Source organism: Pleuronectes platessa, chromosome 4 (genome assembly GCF_947347685.1).
Source record: "Pleuronectes platessa chromosome 4, fPlePla1.1, whole genome shotgun sequence".
In the NCBI taxonomy this organism is placed as follows: domain Eukaryota; kingdom Metazoa; phylum Chordata; class Actinopteri; order Pleuronectiformes; family Pleuronectidae; genus Pleuronectes; species Pleuronectes platessa.
Genome location: NC_070629.1, coordinates 17102757 through 17122952, shown reverse-complemented (window position 1 = coordinate 17122952; position 20196 = coordinate 17102757). Strand labels below are relative to the sequence as shown.

Below are 20196 nucleotides of genomic sequence, written 5' to 3'. Positions count from 1 at the left end.
AGCGTGACAGACAGGTTCACACTGACCGAACCGGATCATGTGAATAGAAAGTTGAACAATTCTTAACTCACGAGGAAAGAGAAAGCCTGGAAATGTGACGTGCCACTGCTCCATGTGTCCCGTTGAGTGTCAGTGATGGAAGTCAGGCAGTCTGAGAGCCATCCTGTAATCCCGTTAGTGTAATGAACAGTGGTGGAGGCAGGGGTGCAGGGGACAGACCCGCCTTTGAGAACCACTGAGAGGCTTTAGCTCCTGACCTGAGTCACATGAGGCTCCGCGGAGCTGGAGCCGCTAACTCCATCTAACTTCACCGCAGAGGAGACGAACCAGGAGAGGAGCGAATAAACCCGCCAGTCACCGGAGGAATTCAACACTCAGGAGCCATGATGTGAACATGCGACCTTCTCCCGGCTGTCGCTCCGCCGGTCGACCGTTACTGTCTCTGTTCACCTGTTAGCGTCGAACTTCCACTAGCTTCGCAAACTACCGACAAACACACGAACACTTCAGCTAACCGCTTCCACGTCATGGTTTGTAAAGATAAAACCGCACAGGGTAAATCAATAGAGCATAGAGTTAAACGAAACTTCAGCTCACCTCATGGTTTGTTGGTCCTCAGTCAATTCACCCGCTGCAAGTGATGCTGTGTTTACCACGCCACTGCGCATGCGCCAGCCCGCTGATTTACCATGGCAACGAGGTTGAGGTTCTCACGACCGGTAGAGTTAACAGTAACTCGGACTTGCACTAAGGCCTCCTCTTTTCATTTTTATTGATTTATATTATCATTTAAATTTTTTTCTTAATTCATTGCTTAATTTAATTTTGAACCTTCTTATGTTGTATATGTGACTGTTTTCGGGGGTTTTCCTTATGTCCCATATTGTACCACGCAATTTATTTTTGTAAAGAATGTAATCTCCATCTTGTTGTGATGTAACTCATCTCAATTTGAAGTTGATCTGATGTAAGCCCTGGTACAAGTACCTCAAAGTAAAAATGTGGAATATGGCCAAAATGTCCACTAAATGCAAAATAGCAGTCTTCCTGTTGCGTTTTTAAAATTGCATCTAAAGACTTTTTTGGTTTGTCTGGTCAATATACACATGTGTATCGATTTTTGTGAAGATCGGTCAATGTGAACAAGTTCAGGGTCAGTGATCGGGCCCTAATGAGTGTCATTGAAAAGATTTCAGAAGATTGGGTCACGCTACACAAGTATTTAAAATACATGAATATATATATATAGATATATCTTTTGCAATAGTTACAAGACAAGTAATCGTGCCATTTGAGAGCTGTAGCTGAGTATATTGTGTTGTCTAATGCAGAATGAATTAGTGAACTTTAGTGAACTCCAAAGAACACAGCCAGGCATTTGTGAGGTTTTATTATGGCACACATAACCATCCATAGAGCTTTTCTGTCAATAACAGAATAGCTGGACAAAACGTGTCAGAGGAGGACACACCCTTTTTTTGCACATGTATCAAGATATTAGTATCAAATCCAAAAACAGTATTCATGTTAAGGAAGAGAAACCATGATCCATTAAGTCCTGTTTTACTGATTAGATACTAGAATTTCCAGAAACAAAGACATAGGTAAAGTCTAAGGAAATCAGTCCATCATTATAACTTAGTGTTCAGTGCAAGAAGTGAAATGAACAACCCCATTTGGTTATCATGTAAATTGTGCATATGCGACACCCAGTGGGCTGAGATACAGATCATTCCGAGCTTTGGTGGTGGGGGCAGTGTTGCCCAGACAATGCATAACATAGGAGTTCATAAAGTCAAACCACTCTAACAAAGAGAGGGTTTCTCAACTTTTTAATCTGGACTTCATGTTGCTTTGTGAGCAATTGCAGATCTGAGATATTTCTAACAGTGATATACTGGTATTTTAAAATATATATATTCAATAAAAAAAGTAATATTACCTTTGGAACACACTATTGAAATCCATTTATGATGCTTTTCAAATCAAATCAAAAGATTTCAATTTGAAAATTCTCTTATTGCTGGGCCCATAAAAATCATGTTAATACTTGGAGCAAAATTTTAGTCAGGACCAGTAAACGTTGAGAACCTCTGCTCTTTCATAACAAAACAAAGTGCATGCAATAGTGTTAGAGGTGATGATTATACAACCCTTTATACAAAGGAACAGATGAGGAGTGACATGTGGGATTTGTCCCTTATGTTTTGCAGAAGTGTGTCAGGTCCCATTCTGTTTTTTACAGCCTTACAGCAAGATACTCTTTGAGTCAACTGCGGCGGAGCAGACAGCAAAGAATGATACAAGAGGAATGGCAAAGACCTGGAGGAGAGAATGTGGGACTGGCCTTTTTGTATATATTGCACACTGCAATTAAATAGCTTACCCACTACAGATACATACACAATGTAAAGATAGCCAGCTTGTCCTTTAAAGCACTGGCATTTCTGTAATTCATTTCTGATACAATTCTTCATTAGGGTGACTTCTCTCCACTGAAGTATATGTGAATGATCTCAAATTCATATTTTAAATGAAACAGATAGTATGAGAAGGCAAGATTAACTTCACTTCCATTTAGTCGGTGCACGACTTCATCTGTTAGATGAAAAAGGAGCTGCCAGCAAACACGTAACAGACAACATTTGAATACGAATTTTACCAATTAGAAACTTAAAATATCGTAGTGGATCAAATGAAACCACCTGACTGAGTTTTGTTATACCCAGTGCTCTAATATATCCTTTTTTCAGGAGTTTAAGGTTTAAAATGTCAGACAGAGAAGCCCAGTTAAAACACACATAAAGGGAATTATAATTATCATAATTATATTTGTACACTTCTTTATTTCAGTTTTGGAGGCTGTACAATGAGGTTACCAAATATATCAAATTTTATATGATTTACTATTTTAACTTTATTAAGAGATTTTTTTATACATATATTTTTGTCAACTACCACACATATATATATATATATACATATATATACACTGTATGCTAGCCGAGAACGATTCCAGTCTGACGTGTGTTTTCCCTTTCATGAACGTGTACTGTGTGATATTTTGAGCAATTATATTTTCAATATTATGGAGCTGCAGCTGTAAGTATGATTTATCAATAATTGTTACAATATGAAAGTGCAAAGTAACATAAAATAAACAATGACTTTAATTTAAAAAAAAGAAAAGTGCTATCAGTTGTGTTGTGAGGATGGATTTGAAACCCAATCCTGCAGAGAGACTTTCATCTACGCCAAGAGGCCATCTCTACCTCAGCTGAAGGTTGACTGACATGTCTGGGACACAATCTCCTGAGCACAGCTGAGCAGTCTCCACTGTTGGTGGAGTCAGGTAAAAACCAGGCGGTAAGGCATTCTGGAGGAGGGTTGTGCAGCCGCTGGCTCGGTCAATTGTCCTTCCGTTTCTCTCTTGTCTCATCAGATCACATTCGTAAAAACTTGTATTACTGTTGAGGCTGTTCAAAGGCCACACCCTGCTTGTCATAGATCTCCTTCAGCAGGAGGAGAGCTGTGTCCTCCGATTCCCTGACAGACAGACAAACAGAGAGACAGAGTGAGGGGACCATGTCATCTCTTTAGCTTTTAGATTAATAAATAATCAGCAACATAAGATGTGAAACAAGAAAGGGGAAATCGCTGATTCATAAAAGAGCAAATCTAATGTGCAGTACCTCCTGTACTGCAGGTGTACACCCCACCTGTGAACAGGTATGTATGACTCACCAGTAACACAGATGTGACTGGATGGCAAACAGGTATTCGTTAAAGCTCTCAATGGGTTTCTCCTGAAGCACATAGTCAATCCTTCGTCCTCCATTCAACCTCCCCACGTTTATCTCGGGCTGCTCTGCCTGCTCTGCTGACACTGAGGACTCTGCTTCCTCACACACTCCTGCAGGGACAGAAGACAAAACACATTAAATAAGGCCATATGGGCAGACTGCAGAAACAATGAAGATTGCACAGACAAGAACATGCATGATAATAGAGAGGGAAACTGAGAGTAATAATAATAATAATCAACTTCATATAAAAATGTAATCATTAAGGCCTTCCTGACTAGGGGACACAATGTACTAATTTTGTTTTTGGAAACCCTGGAACAGATTTATGTGGTTTTGTCTGCGTTAGTTTGTCAGTTAGCAGTATTACACAAAAACTAATCAAAGATTTACCTGCACAATTTTTAGGGGTGTGGCATGACCCAAGGAAGAACCCATTACATTTTGGTGCAGATCTGGATCAGGCTGCAGGTCCAGCAGATACATATATATATTTTTTCACTTTCTTTGACATTGTGAGATAGGGCATTGTTCAACATTTGGTTCACTTTTCGGAGAATAATTCATGCATCTTGATGAAAATAATACATGTACTTTAGGTGAATGCTATTTATGACTATGTTAAATCTGGTTAGATTTGAATCATATAAATGTGGTTTTAGAAGGGGCAGAAGGGGCGGAAGTATACACTCTACTAAGTGCTATAGTTTTATACTGATATGGGCCATTGAGTCTGAAATAAAACTACTGAATAAAAATAAAGAAAGCACTTTTCTTTACAAAGTTACAAAGTGCTGAGCAGAAAGAAAAAAGGTAAATAAGGCAAAGCAATCAAAGACAAACAAAGTTGCATAAAATATAAAGATTAAGATGCATTTATTAGTCCCAAACAGTGTGCAAAGGCACACTCATGCAGGTAGGGAAATTTAATCTCTGCTTTTGACCCATCTGGTGCAGGACACACAGAGCAGTGAGCGACCATGTACGGCGCTCGGGGAGCAGATGTTGGGGGAGTAAGGTGCCTTGCTCAGGGGCACTAGACAGGGTAGGGAGACTCTTGGATTTTTGGACAGATCAATCTAGGTTCGTCTTTTGTTGTCTCTCCGTGGAGTCGAACCAGAGACAAACCAGAGACCTTCTCTGCCCATAGTCCAAGTTTCTGCCACTAGACCACCGCCTCTCCAGACCTCCAGACTCATAAACTATACTGGGATAGTAAAATGCAAAACACAGTCAATCATTCATAAAAGTGTTCAGCTAAAAGAATGTTTAAAGAAGGCACTGAATTTGTTGCCTGTCTGATCTTGATATGTAACCTGAGCCACAGTTTGGGGGCTTTAAAGTTAAAGGCACTGTCAATCTTGCTGTTATCTGTCTTCAGCAACATGCAAGCCAAAATGAATTTATAGAACAGTGCATGTTACAAAAAACACATGCACCTCAGCAGTTCAGGAGGATAAAACCCTTATCAATCCACAACACAGTGCATACCTCAGAGATAAGTTTGCTCGGCATGCAGCAAGATTATAAAGTATCAGGATCAAAAACAAGCTCAGTTTCCTCACTTTACAGTCTCAGCATTAGATGTGTCTGAAAGTCATGTCATGAATAATTACTGCTTAAAGATCCCTGCAAGTTTAACGGCTTCATCTTTAAAAATCACAAACAACAAATGCAGGTCCTGCAAATACTGCAGGTTAGATTTCAACTACATTTCATTCAATATTCCTTACTTGAATTACAGCCATAATCACATGATGAGTTCATTCAAAACACTTTTATGAGAGTGCTTTAGATTTGAAAGAAATCGTAACTGATGCAAATAAGGTGTGATTGTTGTAAATTTACATGTTTAATTTTAACTGACCTTTTAAATGGTAAGGTTTTTCCTCTGGAGGGCAAGTTTGATGTTGTGTAAAAGTGAGTAAGGTGTGGCCATTTTGTGGTGTGTGTCTTGGTATGTTATGAACGCACTGTTGTTTAAAGAAAAATCTGACAACGGCCCTCCACAGAAATCCAATCCACTGCCAACTGCTGGTAGCTACTTAACATTACATTTTGAAAGGATATTTCTAACATCCTGTTTTTGCATTAAATTGGACATGATCATGACTTTAAATATCAAAAGCTTAATAACACTTATCCTAAAAAGTCCAATGTTTGGATGATGCAGACATATATGAGGGTTGTATAAGAAGAATCTGTGAGTCGGTGGGATAAAGAGTTAATTTACAATGTACAGTCTGTCCTGACAGCAGCTGCATTCCCTTTCACCCACTTAGTGAACTGACAGATTCAGTTCTCCAGGGGGAAGAGGGCAGGACATGTACCTGCACATAGCTTCTGAAGGGGACCTGCGGCTGATGAATGGAATTATCTGCTGGTTCAGCACCAGCCAATGACTCAAGTTTAGAAAAACAGCCATCGCCACTATACCAGTAATGTTATTTGATCAGGTCTTAAGAGATTGTGTCATGGGCCTGTTGACGCTCTCTTTTCAGAGTCAGAGGTTCAACCAATCAGAAATGATTGACAGAAAGGGAGGGAGAGGAAGTAAATCAACCTTTACGGTAAATATTAGATGTACAGCAGCAGTAATGCAGGCAGGCATGAGGGAAGGGATAAGTGAGAGCTTGCGGCAAAACAGACTTACTCAACATAACGTAACATGTTCTCTTTCTGAGGGAGCTAATATGAAAAAGTAAGCCATAGAAAGTGAACAGTTACTGTAGCACCTGTCGTGTATATTCGTTAGAGTAGACCATATTGGGACGTGCCTTAAACACAAAAACAGGCTTATATTTATGATGGCTATCTTCTGGACTCTCAGACATTCTCGGAGAGTCCTCCAGGTGTTTATCTTATTTGCACTCTAACTTTTTGGGATGACTTTTGACTTAGGGAATTATCTCTGACCAGCTAATGGATGAGTTCAGAAGGAATGTTCTTGACCAGTGTGTCTTCATGTTCGGACACAAAAACGTGCCCTTATTTAGTTAAACATTCCATAGGGGACGTAATTTACCTGAAGTCAAGGGCGGAACCAATGTCCCTATATAACTGTGTGTAAGACCCCCGCACGTCAGATTTTCACCATTTGGCTGTGTGATGTCTCCGGGTTTCTAGATGCCCGTCCTGACCTGTGAAATTTCTGTGTAATAAACTTTGTTATACTGAAAATAATAGGTCCTCGGAGTCCTTCCTTCATCATCAACAACTTCTACAACAAAATCTACCTCTCGGCTACATAGAATATACGATAGAACTTGACGTCACGAACTTGGTCGAGCTTTGTCCTGCTGCAGGGGGGAGTAATATAGAACAGATATAAGTGTGAAAAAAGGAAGAAAAGTAATAAAGGTACAGGACATAGTTTAGAATAGCTTAATTGTAATGATAAGGTGGTTAAATGACATTGTGTAAGATTATAAAAGACGGTACCTCAACTTTTTAACGGTAAGACATGTGTGTATTAATCACTGCGTTACAATTGGCTAAGGCATAGTCAGGAATTGAGTTAAAGGGAAAAATTGGGATAAACCTGGATCCAGGGGATTTGAATTAATAAATAAGTGTAAAGTGATAAGAGACAGAGTAATAAAAGAGAAAAATAAGAGTAAGGAAATGATCATAGGAAGAGCCGCAAATTTGGATAGTGGAAGCCCTCAGTGAAGGAGCGTTAGTATGGGCCGTAAAAACCTCACCACAGGTCAGTTTAATAACTGGAGATTGTAAAATTAAAAATTCGATTGATGTTCCCACTCTGACATTTGTTGACGAACAGTGTCTGATGCAGCCTCTCATTGGATGATTTACATCTCATAAAGGTAGCACAAATTTTAATAGAAATAGAGAGAAATAGCGGCTAATAGCATGCTCGGGTGTGAATGAGAGCCTTGGCTGAGAGAAAGTGTGTGCGTCTGTGTACAGGGCGTCGAGGGGCTGTGTGTAACAGGAATAGCCCCCCCTCTCAAACAGTGGTTTGTGTGTGTGTGTGTGTGTGTGTGTGTGTGAGACAAAAATGCGGAAGGGATATGCTGTGTGACTGTTAAGTTGTTTTTGAGATAAGTGCCGTTTGTGTGTGTATTTTGTTGTCTCCTGGTCGGGGATTGAATCAATATAACTATATAAACATATGAAAGGACTGATAAAAAATGAGCCTTTTAATTACACAATGAGCCTCTATTTAAGGGGACTTGAAACTATGAGCTGCTCTTATAAAGTAGACGTAATGAAATAATGAATCTCCTTAGGAGGACTTAATTAATATAACCACACCATTTTCTCCATGTGCTGGTGTGTGTGTGATAAATGTGGACATTGCTCTTCTCAAGCTGTGTGAGACAAATGCAGCAGGCGCTGGTTTGTGTGATCTACAGTTAATAACAAAAAAGGTTTTATGATTGATTAAATATATATATGTTGTGGATGCGAACGAGAAATTTTATAACTTGTAAGGACTGATATTTTGTTCTCTGTATTAAACAAAGCAAACAGCCCCTTTCAGGGAACTATTGCATTAGTCTGTCTTCCCTTGTCTTCACAACCCCCACCTTTCTGGTGTGTGTGTGTGTGTGTGTCTGTGTGTCTCTCGTGCATGAACATGACTCTGCGTGTAGAAACGTGAGGGGGATTTGCACCGTAATTAACAAACCTTCTGTAAGTCACAGGGACAGAGTCACAAAGTTTTTTTAAACCAATTCGTTAATGGGGTTTTAATTAAAGCTAAAAAGGACAATTTGTTTCTTTGTTTGTTTTTGGTATAGCGAAATTGTGCAGACAATATTAGGTTTGTTTGATTCAACTAGATTGGATACGTCTGTAGTTCTAAACAAAATCTTTAACTGTTTGAACTTTCTTGTTTCATTTGGTTTTCATTAAATTCGACAATACTTAGTTAGGGGTTCACTTTGGGAACAAATTGGGTTTAATTTGACATTTTTGGGCTTTAAATGCTGGATAATGATAATTTTGATAGAAGGAGAGATAGTCAGAATTCTGTTTTAAGGTGATAATGTGAAAAGATTGTTTGCATTTACTAGAGAGTGCAAATATGCTTTTATCAAGTGTGTCAACATCTACACTATGGGCTGATATAAAATAAGAATAACATATCTGTTTTTCCTCACTGGGTGTGACAAATGTGCGATGCACAGAGGGAGAATCATAAATATATATTTGTTTACGAAAGGACTGTTGAGTTTTTAATACAGCTGTGAATAAATAATAAACTATTGAGAACTTTAAAGATATTATTAGACTGAAATAAACTAAGGTATACATTGATGATGCGTTGTAAGAAATTATGATGGGTGTTTAAAGAAGAAAAAACGTCTGTTGACCTAAAATGCTGGCCAATAAAAGGTGTAAATGTATGCAAATCATACTGAACCGCTTGTGTTGTTGTTAAAAGAACGTAAAGATACTAAATCATTGTTTTTTTCTTTCCCTTACAATGGGGGAGAATTGAGGTGGAGAGCCGAAAAGACAGTTGGCCGTTACAGGTCTCGGCCTAAGGCTTGCTGACCTCAGCGTGTGCAGCTTCAGTCTCCAGTTTGATCAAGGCGGGTACAATCTATCCAAAAACTCTTTAGCAAACACCTGCATCTTACATATTTGTATTTGTTCTCATTTATAGTTACTATTGCTGAAAACCATTTCAACCTGCTTTCATTTGTGAGCTATTATAGGAGATTGATAGAGCATATTCATCTGCTTACATACACATGAAAACTACATGCTGTAGTCAAACAAATAAGAGGATTGACAACGGACTGACCAGTTAATGCATTTAATTAATTAATGGAAAAGGATTGTTTGGTTTAACTCCGCTGAGTGTTGCAAATGTGAGTTTCACTGTTTGAGCGTGGTTTATTCTGATCTGAGCTGTGTTGGAGATACATTATTGTTACTTTTTGATGAATTGAGGTGAATATTGGGTGATTGTTTGCTGCAATTAAGAGAACATTTGGTGACAGTCAGTCACTTTTGGGAGCGCGTCATCTTTCTGTCGAATATTATAAGGGGACTTTTGGGTTGTGCTGTTTTTTGATTCCTTTTGCAGTTGGGAAGTCAATTTCATTTGAATTTGCTGTGGTAAATTAGTGTTTTTACTACATGATTTATGAATCGATTAATTTGTTGAGCTGTTGAGTGCTTGATTGATTTGTTGATTAATCAATTCCTAAAAGGGGGGAGGAGTAATCTAAAAAGCTTTAAGCAGCTTTAAATCTTAGCAATTACTTTTTAAATTTACAATAAGGGAGCAAAAGGTAGCTGCTACTATGGGTAAAAAGGAGACTAAAAGTCCAAAAGTAATTACTCCTGTTGATGTAGTACAGAAGAATAATCCTTTAGTTAAAGGCATTGCAAAAATATCGGAAAAATGGCATGAACGCTGGTCTCAAATTGAACAACCATGGCCTGTAGAGGGAACTATGAACCCAGATGTTATCAGAATAATGCGAGTTCTTGTGTCAACGTACAAGGCAGCGCAAAAGAGAGGCAAGAAGGGTGAGAAACGCAAAGAAAAGAAACAGGTGGAGCTTGGCATTCTCCAGTTGTTTGAAAATGAGGGACAGAAACTGATCAAAGCTGCAAACGATAAGAGAGATAGGGATATTGAAAATACAGGACAAACAGAAAGACAAATAACGCTGAAGAACCAAGTAGAGGAGTTGCAGAGGGAAGGGCTGCAGAAAAAACGCTTCCAATTATTGTGCATGGAAAATCCTTTGCGCTCAAGAAAACAGTTGACACACAAGAAGATGCTTCCTGAGGTCGTCCGAGGGCAAAATTTGGAGTATAGGCCTTGGCAGACATATGTCAAACATAATTGAGAAGTTACCTACTCTTCAAGATGGAGCACATTCTTGGATTTCGAAGTTGGAAGAGATCATGGTGGGAGAACAACTTGCCATGGGAGATATTAAGAGACTCTTGGCTAATCTCCTTGGAGTTCATGCTATGGGAGATATTCTACAGAAAGCTGGACTTAATCAATATGTGGGAACTGCTGTGAATGATTCAGAGCTGTTTTGTTTAAATAGAGGTCGAGTGTGTAGAGCGCTGAAAGAGACGTTTCCGACAAATGTACATCCTGACAACATTCTTATTGAACCACTGGGACAGGAAGAAAACCCGAGGGCCTATGTGTCCAGAGCTCATCAAGTGTGGAGAAATGTCACAGGAAATGATCCTGATTTGAATCAAATGGAGCAGTCAATTTTGAGAGCCAAAATACAGAAGGGGTTGCCCCTAACAGTGAGGAGCAAACTGGCAGAGGTGGTTGGCCTTGGAAGCATGGAAAAAGGTGTTTATACAGATCATATAGCCCATCATGTGGTGCTGTATAGGAAAAAGGAACATGACCAGAAGGAACATGACAAGGATGTTCTTAGAAAACTCAAATACCACTGGTGGATAATAAGAAAATTAAGAAGCAAGCTCTGGTTACACAGAATCAGGCTCCACTAGAACAATCACTACTACAATCACAGCTGAACCAGGTTCAGCTCCAATCGTTCCAGCCATCATCTGTGGCTCCAGTCATCTCCTACCAAGAGTCAGAATTTGATCAAGCGCAGACCTTGAGAGGAAGGTTCGATCCAAATTTTAAACAGCATTCAGAAGAATGTTATAATTGTTGACAATGTGGACAGTTTGCCTGTGAGTGCAACAGCTGGATAGAATATCGAGGAGGAGAATACTGAAGAAACATCAGCGAAAGAAAGAACAGAGGATGACATGATTTGTGATTCATCCAAGATTTCTAAGTTGTCAACGTCGCAGTACAACAGCATGCTTCGTCTGTTCCAAATCTATATTTGTTTTAATTTGTATCTGTTTTGTATGCAAAGATACTGGTTTTCTTTTCTTTCATTCTAGAACATAATGGGGGAAGATCACTGAGAGGGTGATTGATGTTCAGGGACTCAGTGACTTCAAAGATGAAAAATACGGATGGACTGAAGGACTCTGAACAAAGATAAAATATCCAGATTCAACATGTCATCGATGCTACAACTGAGAATCAATGCTGCTGAGAAACTGTAGTGTTCTATATTGTTGTGTTTTCTCTTATATAATGTAGAAGTGATATTAAAAGTGAATTATATTCTTTGTATGTTAATTACTTGGAAAATGAAATTTTCTGCTATTGAGTAAATATACTGGGACCTCAGATGTTTTCTTTTCCGTGATCTTTAAGGATAGTGGTGCTAGGCAGGGAAAGGTCCATTGGAAGCACGATGGGACGACCAGCCTGACTTTGGACATTATTTTGTTTTTATTTGCTGAGAGTTCCATATGTATTTGCTTAAAGTAAAACAGCCCATTTTCCTCAATGGATAAAGAAGTTGTGGTATTTTTCTGCCTTTTTTGTTGAAAAAAAAAAAAAAAAGTTCAGATGCAAGCCAGGGAAATAAAACATTAAGGATGTATGAGAGACTGTTTACAATAGGCTAACAGACTTTTACTTAATCGTGCAGGTTCAAAATTTAGGAAACTAAGTAATTTACATCCTGATGATGAGGCTTAATAAGGTTTTTTTCATTTCATCTTGGAAGTGGCTCCCCTGGCTTACCTTGGAAGTAATGCATATGAAGGGCCCTGGGCCACTCCAGTATTATAGTCCAAAAATCAGCACTTTTCTCTTCACTCTCAGAAGAAGCAGTAACTGCCGCTGAGGCTGGGGTTCAAGGTAAAGTGGGAAAGGGGTGAGGGACAGAGGGAGCAACCACCAGAGAGAGCAGAAGAAGGGAGGGGAAGGTATTGGCATGCAGAGAGGGACGAGAGGAGTACGAGGAGACAGGGTTAGACACACTCCCCTGCACACACACAACATTAACAAATACATATAAAAGGGATCTTTCTACCTTGTGTCTCCTCAAGGTTCCTCTCTATTGTAGTTTCCCCTTCCTCCACCGGGGGCAGTGCTGCGGCAGAAGGGAGTCTGGCAAAAGACTGCCATGCGGTCCGTAATGATCCCAAGACATTGTTCTTCAAATCCATACTCATTCGGGTCAAGCTGTCCTTAAGTTCTACAAGACAAAGAGAAAAAGAGAAAATCATTCAACCCTGCCACAATACTGTTCAACATAATCCAGGTAAGAGAGAGTCATACCCAGGTGCATCCTCTTGCGGCCTTTATGGTGAGGGATTAGCATGGGCTCCAGATCCACCTCTGAAACAATCATGGGCTCTATCCGATAGGCCACGGGGTCATACTGCACAACAATAAAGGAGATGAGATGACGAATGGAACTTTTATTAGATGATCTCTTTGATTGTGGGAAATAAAAGCTGGTGGAAACACTCTTTAGTGCCAGCACAAGATGCGTAAGTGAATGGGCAGCAAATATGTGATTACTCACCGGGTGGTAGATGTTGTAAAAGCTCTTGCAGGTGGGGAAGGTGTAGTTTGGGTCGATGCGTTTCAGTCCACGCACAGTGAGGAACATCCCAATGGGAGAGCCGAATGCAAAAAATGTCTGAGGGCGGAACGCTAGCTGTGGGTATTCAATAGATACCTGCGGAAAGGAGGGGGGTTTAAAAAAATCTGTGCTACTGAAACAGTCAAAGGTTAAATGCATTATGGTTTAACCCTGAGGAGTCCTGACCTTTTTTGGCTGTTTTTTAATCTTTTGAATTTGCTTTTTATATACCACATTGTTTGGTATCTTTGCCTACATAAGGAAACGATTATTTTTTTAACTTTGACATGGTATATAAAATAAAATGCGACAGCTGCACCATCCTATCTTGCATGCTTACTCGTGTGTAAATATAATTGATTACATCAAATTTATGAAATCTTATCACCCTTTTTTCTTGACTTATTACCAGCAACCTAAAAATAGCGTAGAGCTTCAAGTCAGCACTTTGAAGTTAAGTTAAAATGAGCGCTCCATGCCGCTTTGTGTTTACGCTGACGTCTTAAACATCTTGAATGTGGTTTGATCAGTGACTCCTGAGGGTTAAGCAAAGTTTATGTTGTGAGAGGACATGTAGGAAAGAAAGCTGGAAATGAGATAATACTCATTTGGCGCACTGGGATGTTTGAAAACACAGACACAAGCATTCATAGTATCAAGACAACAGCCAGGGAGCATGACAGCAAGTAAGGAGGAGACTGGGGTTCATTTCATGCAGGGCTGAGTGAGCACGGACACCGAGCGTGGTATTTGGACTGCACGACTCAATGGGACAAACACAGGAGCCTCCTTCACAGCATAATGTGACTTCACCATGGAAACCCCACAGCTCGTAGAATAGCCACTTTAAATCAGTTGTCTTGAGTTTTCTCAAACTAGACTGGCCTGTATTTGAGGAGAAACTCTGGGTAAAGTGCAATCGATGAGAACTAATGACAAATTCAGAGAGCACTGCAACACCATATGAGACACACCTGCCCCTTCGCTATACCTCCATTGGTCTGTCCAGGCAAGCGGGGAGGGAGAGAAGCAGGAATTTGGTGCATCAAAGCTTTCAGCTACTGTAGCTCCCAAGCACAAATATTCATACAGAATCTTTATGCATGTGTGCTACCTGTCCGATTCCCACGTCAAAGTATTCATAGTCCACGGCGCTGGTGACAGACTGCGCCCTATGAAACTGGGTCTGCTGCGGCGTCACACCGGATGACTGATTACCATCCTGATCATTGGTCACTTGGGGTGGACATTCCAACCCGGGTGGCAGAAGCACAGTCCCTGACCTACCACCCTGGAGAAACACAAGAGAAAGAGAAACACAAAAACACTTCAAAGGGAGACCTTTCTTGTATTTATTTGTAAAAGAAGAGGGATCAAGTGAAACTCAAACAGCTGCATTAACACAGCCTGTTTGTCACCGTTGTACATAACAGTACATAAGTTCTCTTGGACAGTTTCTACTCATTAAAAATACAGATAAAACACATCAGTAAGTTATACAAAACACAGGATAGTTTTTACTGTGCCTGACCTCTGGAAGCCATTTTCTTTTGGCGTACTTCAGGATCTTCTTTCGTGGTCCAAGAGGAATTCCTAACACTTTGAGATCACTGTCATTGCAAAGAGACTAAAAGAACAAAGAGAGATGTTTTTAAACTGAGAATTACACTTGAATGTGTGTGTTAGTCGTGTTCGTTTATTACCAGTGATTCCAGGTCAAGGTTTTCAGCCTGCAGTGTATCCAGGTATTGCTGGAGGCCCAGTCTGGTCAGAGTCTGCTCCAATGTGTCACAATTCAAATGACACGTCTCACCGGAAGGCACCTTGAGCGCAGGGAGGGAGAGAGTGGGAAATTGATTCTGCACTGACATTCTTTAATTGAACATATAGAGGTATAGTCTATGAATCTAAGTGTTTGAATCAGTATTCTGATGTTATCTGTTACTGTGAATGACATCATACCCCCTCTCTGGACCCTGATCTAGTCCTCTGGTTGGTTAGCAGGTCAAACAGGATCAGTGAACCTGAGGAACGAGGGAAAACAAGTTTTGGAACTCAGAATTGTTATGTTCTGCTTGTTTATGACAGGGTGTGTGTTTCTGCATCTCTAACCCAGACTATGGCCCACTACTGAAACTGCCCCGCTGAATTCTGGGTGTCGCTGTTTAAAAAGCGTGTGTAGCCTGTTGATCTCTGAGGCTACTGTGTCCACTATGGTCTGGCAGTAGGTGGGGCTGTTATAGAAAAACAGGTCCAGCAAAGTGTCGTTGGTGAAATGTCTCAGTCTGCTGATACTGGGAAGAGTGATCCTCTGGATGTCCCTGGAGAGAGAAGAAAAAGGCGGGTAGCCACAGTTTGACAATTCTCAAATAGTCTTAAAGACATTGGCATTATTGTACAGTGTGGTAATACACAGGAGAATCTGGCTTTATGCTCTCTCTCCATACTTACTCATCCACACCAGTTGCATCCCCGTGTAAAGCGCTGTGCCAGTTGACTGGGAGGAACTCAACTCTGTTCACCTGGCAATCTTGCTGAGCCCGTTTGTAATGAGAGGCCAGGAGGGACAGGGAGGCACTCCTGAAGTCACTTACTGGAGAGACAAGATGAAAGGGAGTCGTATACACTCACATATGTTCATATTATGTAAACCATACAAACAAATGCACACCTACCACACTGTATGATGGATCTGAAGCGCAAGTCACACGCGGGACCTATGCCATGCACCATAAAAACAAGGTGGTCCACCTTTTCTGTTTCACCTGGGAACACACAAATGAATGGTGACGCCAAAGGTCTCGGCTGTAGGTGATACCCTCTACATATTGTACTGTCATACATACCTTCAGGTATCTCTACAGGGATGTTGTCTACCCCCCTCTTGACTGTTCGTGGTCTGGCCTGCTCTGAGGGGGAGGTCATCCACTCATCTTGCATTCCAATTGGCTGATATTGCATTATATGCTGAGCGAGGGGTAAGGAAATGAAAGAGATGAAGACTTGTGAAGGCAAAAACAATGCACTTGTTTGTTTTTTATGCATTCACTTGTGGTTTGGCTTTGTCATGTATTCAAGCATACTTTACATAGTGATATTTAACAGTCTGCCCTACTTTGGGATTGTGTAAGATAACAGTCTCTCCAGTGGGAAAGTCCAGTTTCGTCTTCCATTCGTCCAAGGTCACTGCTATCATATAAGACTCCTAAAAAATTGGAGGATGGGTGGGGGAGGAATTAAAGACCAAACAATAGGTTAAGAGTGAAGTTTGGAAGATGACACAAGCCTGTAGGAATGAGCAGTGTGTTGGTATAAACTCAGCGTCTGGGTCACACTACCTCCAGGCTTCGGCTGAGGACCTCAGAGTAAGGCATGAACATGATGTCTTTATCTCCTTTGTAGAACCAGGTACAGCGGCGGACTTCAGTGGGACCTTGCTCCCAGTACACAGCGTAGCGTTTCCTCTCCTTGACGTGCACATCATACCGCTCTCCGTCCACAGCCACCACCACCTCCCCCTCATCTGCTGCAAAGTAAACAAACTTATAATGTATTTAAAGCAAAAGGTTCAATTATGACATCTGCCCATTATATGGTCGTGCTTTACACCTTCAGGGAATAGATTGTTCCCTCATAAATTCATTATCGATGGGATTGTCGAGGGTCACAGTCACTCTGAGGAAGACTAATGAGTGAATCACAACTGATAAGGAAGTTACTTTTCTAGCCAAAATCACATCACCCTCACTTTGTAGGGATGTACATATCCAACATATCCAAACAGAATGTACAAGGCACAGTATATTATGTGCACATACAATAGAAACAACCCCTTACCAGAGTTGCAGGCCCTCTCTAGTTTGTCAGAGTCTTCTCTGCTGAAAGGAAGCCAGGAGGTGTTGTCATTAGCCCGTCGACAGAAGAACCAGTGAGGCTGCACTTCTCTGTAAGGAGCTGGGACTGTCTCCATGTTGAGAATCTCATAGGAGGTAGTGGAAGAAGGAGAGGCCTTGTCCAACATAGGCGACTTCTGGAGAGGAAGGATGATCAGTATAGTCAATAGGTTAAATCAATATTTCTTTTTCGGGTCTGCAAGAATGCTCTGTTAAAAAGTAAATTCCGAAGGATTCGTTAATTGGAACCGCCCACGATTTAACACTGCAGCGTCCAGAGTAAGTAAATATAAGTCTGTGGTGCTAAGTCTTCACCCAACCACGAGGCTCCAATTAAAGAGCCTAAGACCATCAGGAAAAGCAACTGACAATCAGACAGCAAAGGATCAGACCTCCTCTTAGCACAAAGCTACAAGCTATCTTTAGTCTCCTCTTTTCACTACTGCTACAGATATAGCTACTCTCAAAAGACACATTTCCACTCAATAGCTTGGATTCAAAAACATTGTTACCAGTTAAACTCTTGGTACGCCTCTGCTCCAGTTTGACAGTGTTAAAAGAGAGAGCCTGCTACAGCTTGAACCCACAAACAAACCCCTCATTATACGCAGCCACCAAATCAGCATCCAATTTGCAATCTAATGTGCAAGACTGAGAATGAACTGGAATGTGTATGGAACACACTACCTAAGAATAAAATCTGTGGATCTCCTTGACAGTAATACCTTCCTCTGTGTGCACAGGTCAGCAGGTTTTCAGTTGCAGACTATAAATAGTATATTTGGCTTTGTGTGCATTGCAACAACAACAAAAAAGAAATCGATGAAAACCGGCAGCAAAGTAACTTATATGATTCATTTGATACAGACACAAAGTAATCATATTCTCCCCAAAGGCGACATGTATCAGAAGAAACATATAAGTTACTTTGCTGTGGGATTATGTATTATACTCAATTTATTTAAATATATGTTTATAGTTTAACATTGACATGGAGACACACACACTGATTAGCCTGGGATATAAATCGAGAAATATGTGTACTTCCAAATGGTTTTTATAATTTATTACTGGAATAAAAAGCATCTGCCTGTATGCAGCTGAGGACAAATGACAATAGGACTAGAACTAATATTTAAAAGGACGATAACCCACTATGAATTGATGAAAACTGTGAGAAGTCAAATTCTTCTGTACAGCATTATAACAATTTCTCTTCAGACAATAAATGTAAGATATTATAGTCTACTGAGCTCAATGAGAGAGGATTCTCACAATCGGCCCAAGCTTGAAATAAAACAATATTGGTTTAATGAAAAATTGTGAAAGTTTCTTGTTTTACAATAACAACTTTTCTGTCAATGAAAGAAACCATACTCCTCTCTGTAAAGTTTACAGCATGCCGGGGCGGTGTTAAAGTCTGTTCCCCTTCGATTTGTTTTTATCAACAGGTTTAGTCACACTTCTGGTTTAGGAACACGCTGGCTCCTGCTCTCCCTCTCTGTTTACGCCAACGTGTGTGTGTGTGTGTGTGTGTGTGTGTGTGTGTGTGTTCCCCTTCGATTTGCTTTTATCTCAACTTGAAACAGACCATTATCCCAGCCAATCATATCTGTGAACATAATCAGGGAGGGCCATTGTACAGCAGACAGATGTTGATCATCAACAATGTCACATCCAGACATGCAGCTTCACCTGATCCTCAGGTGTGTTCCCTGTAGCCTCAGTTTGAGCGGGGCTGTCAAACCGGTCTGGGGTGTGGCTGTTTGGGGCAGCCTCAGGAAGACGCCCCTCTTCACCGGGACTGGAGGACATTTAGTCCAAGACTTTACCCAAACCCTCAGCTCTGACCTGAGGAGGACACACACACACACACACACACACACACACACACACACACACACACACACACACACACACACACACACACACACACACACACACACACACACACACACACACAGCTGCACGTGGAGTAACAGTAAACAGATTTCACAGTAACATCATCACAACTACATAACAAGTTATATACAACCTGTCAGACATAGAGATACTTGAAATTAGCTTGTGTCATTGCACCATAGACGATGCGATAGAAAAACAAACCAGATCAGATACATCAGGTGTTAAAGTTTAGTCTCAAGCTAATGCTAACTGTCAACTGACACAGTGGATGTTTAAGGACTTCTGTCAACGTGCGCGTGTATTCTTGACGTTTTCTCAAACAAAGCTAGTAACCGCTAACGTTGCCTCTCGATAGCTTGTGTTGATGTCCAAAGAAGACAACAGACACATCCCAGAGGCCAAAGGTTGCTCACGCTAAGGTTCATGCTAGCTGGTTCCTGGGGGTCTAACACTGGTTATCATTCCCCGTGCTCACAAACTGGTTTACATCGTTAACAGGAGCCGGACTTAAATCTCACCGATCACTTCACATCCGTGCAGCAGGTTTGTTGGAGCGGAGTTGTTTTCGTTGTTTAGCTCCCAGTAGCTAGCTCTGCTACCAAGGACAGCCTCCTGTCAAACGACGCCTGCTTCCAGTGCTCTCGGAAATATGGCCATCACGGGAGTGTCGCTCACGAATGTTGAGCCCGCTGAGCAAAATAAAGATTTAAAATCACACTAGTGGTTAGATGAAGTTTTCTGCCATGTACGATATTTTGGCATGTGACGACGGGAAGATGGAGAACTCGAAGGAGGCATTAATTAGTGATAGAAACAATATTCATTATAAATTAATATTATCCTTCGTATTCTTCGGTTGAGAATTCAATCGTAATACAAACTAACTCTGAAGCGGAGAAAACAAAGAGTCTCCGTCAAACACAGGGCAAAAATAACCGAACTTTATGAATAAGTATTACATTTACGAGGAACATGGAAGGCAACATGAAGCACCGCTCCGTCACCAGGTCAACGCCCCCAAATACTGACTTTTTGTCATTTGTTTGCAAGTGGTTAAGGGTTTATATTTCACCAATATGGTGCAGAGCAAACATTGATAATTATTTACATAAATAATTATTATTTATAATCACTATGTGTTTATAATAATAAATAATATTT

At 40.6% G+C, this 20196-nt stretch overlaps 1 protein-coding gene across 4 annotated transcripts; it reads right to left on the bottom strand.

Annotated features, from left to right (window-relative positions):
• Positions 1-1373: 1373 nt before the first annotated feature.
• On the bottom strand, positions 1374-19739 carry ddhd2 (DDHD domain containing 2). Of its 4 annotated transcripts, none has more exons than XM_053420714.1 (19): positions 19554-19739; positions 18826-18981; positions 17075-17264; positions 16576-16763; positions 16353-16442; positions 16084-16204; positions 15913-16002; positions 15689-15830; positions 15350-15558; positions 15200-15261; positions 14941-15060; positions 14769-14864; positions 14352-14528; positions 13178-13333; positions 12928-13030; positions 12680-12844; positions 12388-12492; positions 3745-3913; positions 1374-3546 (listed from the first exon to the last, which is right to left on the bottom strand). In XM_053420714.1, the coding sequence occupies exons 2-19, from the start codon at positions 18943-18945 to the stop codon at positions 3465-3467; spliced, it is 2385 nt and encodes a 794-aa protein (XP_053276689.1). In that variant the 5' UTR covers positions 18946-18981; positions 19554-19739; the 3' UTR covers positions 1374-3464. The 4 variants fall into 4 exon arrangements, with proteins under 4 accessions (XP_053276689.1, XP_053276688.1, XP_053276687.1 ...); XM_053420713.1 differs by having other exon boundaries at positions 16576-16760; positions 17075-17267; positions 19554-19729; XM_053420712.1 differs by having other exon boundaries at positions 17075-17267; positions 19554-19722.
• Between the last annotated feature and the right edge of the window lie 457 nt (positions 19740-20196).

Bases quoted from the DNA above. Each gene is read 5' to 3' on its own strand.
- ddhd2 (XM_053420712.1), bottom strand. From the start codon at position 18,945: ATGTCCTCCAGTCCCGGTGAAGAGGGGCGTCTTCCTGAGGCTGCCCCA. The intron at 16,764-17,074 runs GTAAGGGGTTGT...TTTACTTTGCAG, and splicing joins AGAGAGGGCCTGCAACTCTG to CAGATGAGGGGGAGGTGGTG. The intron at 14,865-14,940 runs GTAATAAACGAA...TTGTTCTTTTAG, and splicing joins ACCTTGACCTGGAATCACTG to TCTCTTTGCAATGACAGTGA.